Source organism: Lottia gigantea (assembly GCF_000327385.1).
Source record: "Lottia gigantea unplaced genomic scaffold LOTGIsca_30, whole genome shotgun sequence".
NCBI classification, from domain to species: domain Eukaryota; kingdom Metazoa; phylum Mollusca; class Gastropoda; family Lottiidae; genus Lottia; species Lottia gigantea.
The window spans coordinates 1,259,399-1,269,729 of record NW_008708987.1 but is presented as its reverse complement, the minus strand read 5'-3'; the positions used below and the strand labels follow the sequence as shown (position 1 = coordinate 1,269,729).

Sequence of the window (10,331 nt, the reverse complement as noted above, 5' to 3'; positions counted from 1 at the left end):
TACCATTTCTTATTACATTTTATTTTTGATATAGCCACTTCAGTCAATCAAATTTCTTCCCTCTCCAACACTGGGATTTTGTAATGCGAAAAAATTGTGTATTCCTAGAAGTATTAGAAACTGAATGCACCTTTTGTTTGTGTCACAAAATGCCAGCGTTGGAAATGGAACTTACTGTACAGGAGTGAGAAGTCAATAAGAAGAATATTCTCCATTTTAATCAATAAACAATGCATTCAAAATAGAAAAAAAATCCTAAAAACTCACCAAGGTTATATAAAAATTATCAAAAATTTCAAACCAGAAACAGCATTTCAGTGCATCTTGAGTTAGTGTAATCCATCTCAAATATTCACTAATGTAACCTACTATTCTTTTCTATTTACAATAAAAGTATATTTAGCCTTAAAACTTACCAGGTTTATTGTGAAAATAGCCCACAACTTCACATATAAAACTGCATTTCACTAGATGTTGAGTTAGCGTAATCCATTTTAAAATTGAACTATCTATTACCAGTACTTATTATGTTTAACCTATTTTCTCTATTTACAGTATTTTCTCTATTTCCTATTCAATTCACAATAAAGCTAGACCAGATAATTTTTTATTCAATGAACAAGTAGGTATGAACAGGATATATTTAATGTTAGAATAAGACATGTTCTTCGTAAACTAGCTATACATAGAGATATCTTATACATGACTTATCATATTTGACTTCTCCTGTTTGACCTGCTAATATAGATTTACTTTAAAGATGAAATTGAAAATGCCAATACTTACATGAATAGAAAGTAGAGGTGTTGGAAAAATACCAGTTTGTCTCACATGTCCATAATTAATTCATAAGTTAAATTAGAAGAGAATTGCCAGCAGAATTCCAATGAGCGGCCGATTATGAAAGGTCAAAAAATCTATTTTTGTTTATCCAAACAGTATACATGGATATTTATGATTGGTTAAAACTCTTAATTATATGCAATAAGAACATAATGATATGATTAAGAATTAAATAGTTTGATTAATTTGACACTAAAAATTAAGGAAACCCACCTTTAAAAGGATAATTTCCCCTTTAAAATCATATACTAAGTATTCTTGAGACCAATAATACATTTTGGCAATAAATAAAGGTCTTTCTCCAGAAAAACTGGAAGGCATTATATTCATATAATTAATATGTCCACACAAACAAATGAACAGACATGTATTCAAATTAATATGGTGTTTATTTGATTGGGTTTGCTGTTTGGGTCAACTAGAAATTTAGAGTATCACGTTGGTTGTAAAAGAAACCAGTTAAAGGTGACAAGCAACTAGTCACAATTCAACAGAAGGTACTGGCACAGGGTTAAAGTTATGTGTAAAATATAGTATCTAGTTGGTAGCTAACAAATGTTATGAGATCCATGTCCAGTTGCTCTGAAAACTACAAACGTAGAAAACGGTTGAATTTCTTAAAAAAAGCTTAACATTTCAGCTAAGCCTTCAAGTCACGTTTATAGCCATTTTTAAGCCTTTAAATGTGAATTAAAAGCTTTGCTGAAATATTGCAGCTATTTTCAAAATTCAACTTATTAAGTCGCGGTAGTTTCGTATGTTATATGTCCATCTTTTATCTAAAAGAGATTATAAACAGGTTTTCTAAATTTTTCATATGTATCAGGGACACTGATAGCATCAATTAGCACCATTTCAATTTTCAATCAGATGACTATGGTTCCTGCAATTCCACTAAAACTTAATGTTTTATGACATTGCAAAATCTGTTTTAAACAACACATGAGGCCTTTCGTGAACAAGGATTCTAAATTACCAATTTCTTTATCCAACACTTAACATAACATAATATTCTTTATTAGTAACCATTAATTTATCCCAATTAATAACAGAAGTATATAGATCTAAGAAGCATGCAGTTATAAAAGAAGACCATGTAAAACCATGTCATCATCCCAATCACCCACATATACAAGACCAGCATGCTTAGCAAGAATAAACTGAGACACAAGCTGACAGAACAACGGACACGTTTCACAAGCTTATGTAAGAATTTTAGAAGAAGCTCAATTATGGCTGAATTTAGTTTATTTATAGCTAATTTCAATGGTGCCTTTTTGTAGCTTTTCATCAATATAATTCCAAAGTAAATTATATGACAGTTTAAGCCATCCAATATGTGATGCTTGGCAATGATAGTAGTCTAAACTACCGTGGTACAGTTTTTATCTTATTGTAGACAAATCAGATGTCTAATTTTCATTCTGAAAAGGGATATGGATACCAAGCTGAAATTGAGTTCTATCAATTGTAAAAGTAAACATCAAGACAGTGTCTCTTAAAATCCAAAATAAATTTCTAACAAAATAAAGCCATAATATGAATTCTTACGAAATGTACAAGAAAAGCCTAATTAGTACCCAATATAATTTTCTATGATTATCACTTACCAATAACTTCTACCACCTTAAATAAAATACAAATCTTGAATGTTTATCATGATTTAATCATAATTATCTCCCACCGCCGTCCCATCTCCAACTTTTGGTAGCTCATTCGATCTTTAATGGCAGGTCAGAGATTAGTTTTGTTTAAAAACCTTTTTTTGACGGAACCACAGGACCATGTAGGGTGATTTTGAAGGTATGACTAAACTACAAAAATATGTATCTTTCCAAATATATCAGAGTTTGGCAGATCTGAAGCATCTAATCAGGTTTAAAATGAACCAGATCTTCAGAGATGTGGAAAATCCCCACAAAACAAGGCCTAATTTTCTGTCACCAGCCGACAACTTTCAAAATAGCGATCAGATGCTGGAATAGAGGCAGAAAATCCTCACATAACAGTTTTTTTTTCTATCTCTACACCAGCTGACAACTTTCAAAATAGCTATCAGAGGCTAGAATAGAGGCAGATGTTTCGGTCTAGCCTACTCCTCGGACTATCAATGTAATAATAATAAATGAAGATATGTCACAAATGTCTGTCAAATTTTTCTTCACCACGTTTGCTTAATTTTGACCCTTTTACGTAAAGCATTAAAATCTCACCTTGCCATTTCTAAAACCAACGATCAATCGAAATTAAATAAAACCTTTACATCGAGATTCTGTTTGTTTTCTTGTCGATCAAAACACTTATATATACGGAGTGTGATAAATGCTACACAGTGTGTCGGTTTTTCACTCCAACTTGACAAACACTTCTTCCATGTACAGGCAAAGTCGACAAAAATCAATGGAAAATTTTAAGCGGTTGTGATATTGCCAAGCGATGTTTTTTTTTCTTAATTCTTACAAAATATAAGTTTCTGAAGGTCTAGTTGGCCATGAATTAGTGTTGCAAATATCCGGAAATGAAAAATTTAGTTTCGTAATTACATGAGACTTTGTTATCCAGACGTTTTTTATAGGGGAAAATATTGTAAGTCTGGAAAAGCAAGACTTATAAATGGACTTTTATTATGACTTTTAAATGTAGCCTAATTTGTATTGAAATGTATAAGGACATTAAATTGTGATGATTATCATAATATAATGTACATTTAAAACCAAACAAATTCACTAACATGCTAACATTGAACTCGACCTTGATCCATTTCGACCGGTAGTATATCCGTATCCATGACAACATCAACATACAGTTAAAGGTCTAGTACGGTTAAAAAAAAATAAATAAATAAAAATATTATGAAGAAATGTGCATGATTAAACAAACAACAGTTGGTGTGAACAATTAGTTGTTCAAAAGATTAGTTTAAAAATTCCCACTTTTTGTTAATTCATATCTAGACCAATTATAATTAAGGAAGGTCCCAATTTTTGGGTCAAAGTCTGCGGTACAAAAAAACAACAACAACAGAGTATTAGATGCTTATGTCAGAGCTGTGGAAAGCTAAAATCGACCTCTAGCAACTTGTAAAGTATTTTTTAGCCATCTTAAACCCAGACCCAAATTCCGACGTTGTTAACAATATCCAATGCATAGAGGAAAAGGCCTATAGAATTAACGCTGAATTATTACTTAGTTTAATGAATTATTACTTAGTTTAATGAATTATTACTTAGTTTAATGAATTATTACTTAGTTTTATGGATTTATTGGATGATAGGGGGATTCTGTTGTATAGTTTGATACCAGGTAAGTCCACTGGTGAACAAAGACTCATTTTGGCCAAGTTTTAAAATTTCGAATTTTTGGTCATCCTAAGAGGTCGTAACCCTTTAAGAATATTAGGTCACTAGCTCCAGAAATGTGAGCTTCGAGCGTTGGTTCTTTACCTGACGTCATTAGCTTGGTTACGTCGAGCAAATGGCGGCTATGCCTATGGGTTCCGATCTCGATCAGCGTACCGTGTGATAGTCCGATGACTTTGAATAAGTTATCTTCACTCATAATTCCAGAAGATCCAGCTGCACATGGGTACAGATAATCTGGGAAAGATCAATGCCAAGAGGACCAGCTGGTAGAAAGGATCTTTAACTGTGAACCTAAGTTGTTATCCTTGCCTAATGTAGGCTAGTTTGTTCTTTTTCTTTCTTTCAGAGTTAATAAATTAACGTAAGGCCAGCGTTCGTGAGAATTTACCCATCTGATGTCCAAATTCTAATAAAATGAAAGTTATCAGAAAAAACGTTTTCAATCAAACCCATGACAAAGCAAAGTTCCTTTAATTTTTAAATTATCTATTTTTAGCCTGTCTGATAAGATTTCAGAGATTAGGCAAACCTTCAGAATGTTTGATGTGTCAGCCATCGTGTGGCTTCTAGCACTGCCAATTTGTCAAGGTAAGCTATGTTGAGCGAAGTATGGTGTCTGGTGATGTGTGTAATTGATAGATACAGTAGAAGATAGAAGACGCTAATCGTGTCGCATCGTGTTCTGATCCGTGGACCTACCTCGTATTTGCTTCTTCTATTTTGTACTACATCTATACTCCCCCAACTTACAGCGCGCCAGATCTAATTAATTTGTGATTTTAGGCGTATATTTATATCAGATTCTCTTACATAATCTTAGAATCTTTATAAATACGTTATTTAAAAGTTTGCGACAGTTCTCGGGATATGAACCTCCTAGTAATATTACGAACAGATTTGTGGACTATTGTCTGGCGATGGGCTACAATATTCGATTTTTTCACGACATATTCTGAGAAAATATTGAATTGGGGTGTCAAAGTTTCTGTGATATGTTTCAGGTTTCATATTATCAACTGGTAGCGGTAGTGAACGAGTGTGTTTTGGCGAATTAGGATGCTTCGATCAAAAGCCACCTTTTAGAAGTTCCAGCAGACCATTTTCAGTTCTTCCTAAAAGTCCGGCTGATTTAAAAACACAGTTCCTACTTCGCACAAGGTAAGGGATAATCCGACTACAAACATCCACCACCATTGGACAAGTTAGTTAGTGAACTGGCTTTATTCTGTCAAGAAAACTGCCGTTTTTCCTGGGACAGTTGTTTGACAGAAACAATAACTGCACTTACTCTAGCCCTATTCTGACCGCAGACAAGTACCATTGCGTCAAGGGGCTGCAATCAGCTCGTTAGTTGGAAACGACCATATGTTGGAAAAGGGAAAGATTTCGTTTGAGTTTTTGAAGTTTAAGAAGCATGAGGTTTCAGTAGGATAAATAAAGTATTACAGTCATTGGAATTGTCTGTACCTTGATCTATAAGATGTGTCAGTGACTACGTCTTCTTTCTAGAGCCACACCCACGTCTGACGTTCAAGAAATAGTCTCCGATGCGGCTTCGGTCCAGAAATCCCATTTTGATGGCTCCAAGAAGACTAAGTTTCTCGTTCACGGATTTACCCATCATGGTAAACGTCAGTGGTTACAAGATTTGGCAGCGGAATTGCTCAGAGCGGTAAGAACACCTGATATGCACCTCGTTATTCATTTCATCCAAGATTTCAGCATGATGTGACGTTGTGGAGGACAATGTAGAGATTAGGGTGGTTGAAAGTGATCCGAAAACGTCCCTTCCAACGATTGGTGAGAGAGATCGCTCAAGATTTCAAGACTGATCTTCGTTTCCAGAGCTCGGCTGTCATGGCTCCCCAAGAAGCCAGTGAGGGTTTTTTGGTCCTCGCTTAAACCGAGATTATAACGGCATCTGTAGAATATATATCTATTTGAGGAATCACAGGACTTATAGCTTTTTGAGTTATAACGACATCCGAGGAATATACATATTTGAACAGTGTATACAATGGCGTCTATTTTCTCAAACCTTCGAAGCTTCGATCTGTGTAAGAAACTTTCCAAGACGCGAGACCTGAACTGTACTTTGTAGTGGTTATTTAAACGTTTTGTATAATCCTTTATGGTCAGTTTATATCTTAGATACAAGAATTTGTAAAGAGCTAAAATAGAAGTGACGTCGGTATTCAGGCACTTGAATTCTTTTGGTACGTTTATTTGCAGGAAGATGTGAATGTTATAATCGTAGATTGGGGTAACGGTGCCGGATTACCATACGACCAAGCTTCGTCCAACACTAGAGTGGTCGGAGCTCAGATCGCACAGCTTATTAACGCAATGATCAAGACCGCACACAGCTCTCCTGATAAATTCCATATCATTGGTCACAGTCTAGGCGCACATGTTTCTGGTTACGCTGGTGAACGAGTTAAAAATCTTGGACGAATCTCAGGTATTACCTTACATTCGAATTTTAAAACGCATGAACACTGAGGTTCATTCTGCGACGACAGATTTACTGAGAATCAGTAATAATTCCTTAACACAAACGTTTTTTTGTTTTTCAATTACGCGCACATTTTGATTTCTTAATTGTTAGTAAGTTCCACAGGTAAGGTGATGCGTCAAGGAACGCACGTATTGGCTGTTTAAAGGAATGTTTTGCAGAATCATTCAAGTCTGTGGTAGAACTACAAGCTGTGCCATTCAAGGCTTTATAAATCTGTAAAAGGGTTTTATGTGTTGTTAAATCGGCAACCAGTGCGAACATTTCTTCCGAGACTTGGCCTGGTGTCGCCTGTTAACACATTATACCTAATACCTAATATCTATTTTGCTTCCTCTGTTAGTAACAAATTCATAAAGTTTATTGAATTAAGCAACTATAGTAGTTCTTATTACAATATGTTTCTAGGTTTGGACCCAGCAGGTCCGTACTTTGAAGGAACTCCACCAAAGGTACGACTTGATCCTACGGATGCTGTTTTGGTGGACAATATTCATGCGAATGGTGCAGGAATACTTTCTATTGGGATGGGAACAAAGCAAGCTATGGGGGACGTGGATTTTTACCCAAATGGCGGAGCGGAACAACCTGGATGTGACTCCAACTTATTGAAAAAGATTTTGCATACCGGATGGAACGCTGTAACTCTGGGACTGTATGGTAAGCATGAAAGAATTCAGAAATCTAATTAAATCTTTGGATTCCCTGTTCCACATTTCGTCATTATTATCAAGGAACGGGTCAAACAAGACACGATTCGATTGGTTAACATAACGTCATTAGAACAGGACTGTGGTAGAAAACTTGTAAGATTACAATGGACCGAAAACATCAGAAAAAAAAAAATTAAAATCTGATTCTTATGAGATTGAGAATTCAGCAGCTGTATTAGCAGGTCAAGTGATTACAGTTTAAGATTAAACTATAGCTCACGCATTCTGTCGCTCTGGGCGTCTGAAAGTTGTCGTGGTTGTATTTCCTAGCTTCAAACACCAACGGGGGAATCTTTGCCTTCTCTATCAACTTCTTGGCCAGATCATTAAATGTTAATCGCTAACAACACTTCGGCTTGCAAAGTTTAGGTTATGAAACGACGAAGTGTCTCTTTCTTAAATTTTTAAATTGTGTTTTGGCGAATATGGTGTCATAATCTGGCAGCAAAATCTTTTGAAACTTTTCAACACAAATAAAAGCTACATGTGTTCTGATGAAGACACCCTCTGAATCGTTGTCTGCCAATTTCAGGTGCCGAAGCTGCTGTTTCTTGTAGTCATGAACGATCATATTACCTCTACACTGAAACTATCAACTCAGTGTGTCCATTTAAAGCTTTCCCTTGTGCTAACTTCGAAGATTTTGATGCTGGTAAATGTTTACACTGCAATGGTAACGGTTGTTCCAGAATGGGCTACCATGCTGATAAATCCAGTGCGAAGGGTTCACTCTACCTTGAGACCAAATCGGCCTCAACTTACTGCGGTAAGTAACACCCATAAATCAGTTGTCCAACCACGGGTTGGTAAATGGGCAGGTCAGGCTTCCCCTCCAACCCCCATCCACTTTCTGGTCAATTTCTTATCGTACACGAAAGAATTGACTGGAAGCTTAAGGGGCCCTCAGACCCAGAATTCGCCCTTTGCATATGGTCTCGAATATTAGTTTCGAACGCAACTCAAATGCAACTGAGTTGTGAGCTGCACTCGGAACTCATGACCTCTTTCATTATTCGCAACAATACACAGCTGGTAAATACATTGGTGTGAGGGCACCTTTACCAGCCATTACTGCGAATAGTTTCTACATATTTTCACTGAGCATTTCCTAATCCAAAGATTAAAGTGTCGAGGGTTCGAATCCCCTGCAACCATGTATCCTATATTTCCAGGGTACCACTATCAAGTGAACATTACAGCAGATACTCCTATGGATGGTGAAGTCCATATTCAACTGCATGGTACAAAACAAGACACTGACTTACTACCACTTACTAAGTAGGTCATATCAGTAATTACATGTGCTTTTCGTAACTACGTTTATTCCATAGCGTTCCCTTCGCTCTGCCGTCCTTGTCATATGAACCCCAATGAACTAACAAAGAAGCAGCGCCATCTTGCGTACATAATGAAAGACATTAATGCCATTTCAAAGTACCATCGTTGACTGCCTTTGAAGTAGAATTTTGCCAGACAAGCGTCATACCTTCAGACAGAACTGAAAACGTTCTTCTGGTATTTCTTAATTGCAGCAAATTGATCGAAGCATCCTAGCAGTTTTTGAACATCTTGTCTGGCCAACCGATTCTGGTAATTCATGTTCATAAGTCCATATACCTATCTGTTCTCAAAGTTCCAATGAATATTTTTAGAACTTGTCGACCAATTTCGATGTTACATGTGTTATATTCCAGAGGTTCAGGTGAAATAAAGAATAATGGTGATAAAGTAAGTCATTTAGTTGTGACTAGAACAGATATTGGTAATGTGACAGGAATAACAGTAAAATATGATAAAACAGCCGGTCTGCTGACCACGTGGATGTACCCAGATAACTGGAAGGTGATGGGCGTGTCCATTTTAGAAGGAAAAACTGAGAAGACGTAAGTCTGTACTTTAAAGATGTAACTTTTTATGTGTGTCGGGGATGCAAATATCATCAATTTGCACCATTTCAATTTCTCGTCGACCATCACTAGTTCCTTTAAGTATATGAATTATTAACCGTAGACGATGTCATTATTGCAAAAGCTGAAAACATTATCTAATGACCTTTGCGATAGCTACGTCACACTTATTTCTAATGGAATTACAAGGAACACAGATAATCATATACACTATACGCTCAATTTTTATTATTTTTTCTAAATTATTTTTCAGATCCTCATTCTGTGCTTATGGTAAATCTATAAAATCACATTCACAAACAGACTTTAAAGTTACTGGTCAATGCTAGATTAAATGAATAATATTATTTTAGTTTCTATTGTCGTTCATCGTTTAACCCTCGCCTATAGACACGACAAACGCACTTATTGAACTTCTGTGATAAAACCTCCATGGATACTTGCCTGGCATATCTAGTCCTACTGTTCAGATGCGATATCCAAACAGTTACCATATCACTTCTGGGGAACTGGTAGAGCTACATGAAGTCAAAGGGGGCCATCAAACAGATGGTCACTCAGGCGATAAGTTTGGATTTGTCATGTTCCAAAAGGAGTCTGTGTCAACATAACTCCATCTTTACAATATCAAGTTAGATCAAGATGCGATAGCTCTAGCTCAGAGTGTTTTTGTGGGATGGATCCCTTCCATCTGAAAGTCCCTCAGTATTTTCTTAACAGAAGAATATGGAAACTCCTTAATTATTACGGATACAGATGGAAGTAAAACTCCAGTTCACTGTATCCCCAGCTATTTATGTATTGGTGACCCATATTCCCTATACAACTGTATAACTGCGCACTTATTACCAAAATATTTGTTAATATTGCCCTTTTGTCCTGGCCCATTTGTTACAAGTCAAAAGATCAACACAAAAGGCTAAAAGCTATGAAAAATATTACTAATAGAAAAATGAAACGTTTTATCTAGGTCTAATACAATACAAATAAA

General features: G+C 35.9%; 1 protein-coding gene across 1 annotated transcript; it reads left to right on the top strand.

Annotated features, from left to right (window-relative positions):
• Nucleotides 1-4,729: 4,729 nt before the first annotated feature.
• Nucleotides 4,730-9,691, top strand: LOTGIDRAFT_215949 (hypothetical protein). Its single transcript, XM_009057505.1, has 9 exons — nt 4,730-4,793; nt 5,207-5,363; nt 5,715-5,877; nt 6,438-6,666; nt 7,129-7,380; nt 7,966-8,199; nt 8,606-8,711; nt 9,128-9,316; nt 9,594-9,691. Exons 1-9 carry the CDS (start codon nt 4,742-4,744, stop codon nt 9,667-9,669), a joined length of 1,458 nt encoding a protein of 485 aa, XP_009055753.1. The 5' UTR covers nt 4,730-4,741; the 3' UTR covers nt 9,670-9,691.
• Nucleotides 9,692-10,331: the final 640 nt, after the last annotated feature.

Coding starts and splice junctions, on each gene's coding strand:
- LOTGIDRAFT_215949 (XM_009057505.1), top strand. CDS start 4,742: ATGTTTGATGTGTCAGCCATCGTGTGGCTTCTAGCACTGCCAATTTGT. Junction 5,878..6,437: donor CAGCGGAATTGCTCAGAGCG/GTAAGAACACCT, acceptor GTTTATTTGCAG/GAAGATGTGAATGTTATAAT. Junction 9,317..9,593: donor GAAGGAAAAACTGAGAAGAC/GTAAGTCTGTAC, acceptor ATTATTTTTCAG/ATCCTCATTCTGTGCTTATG.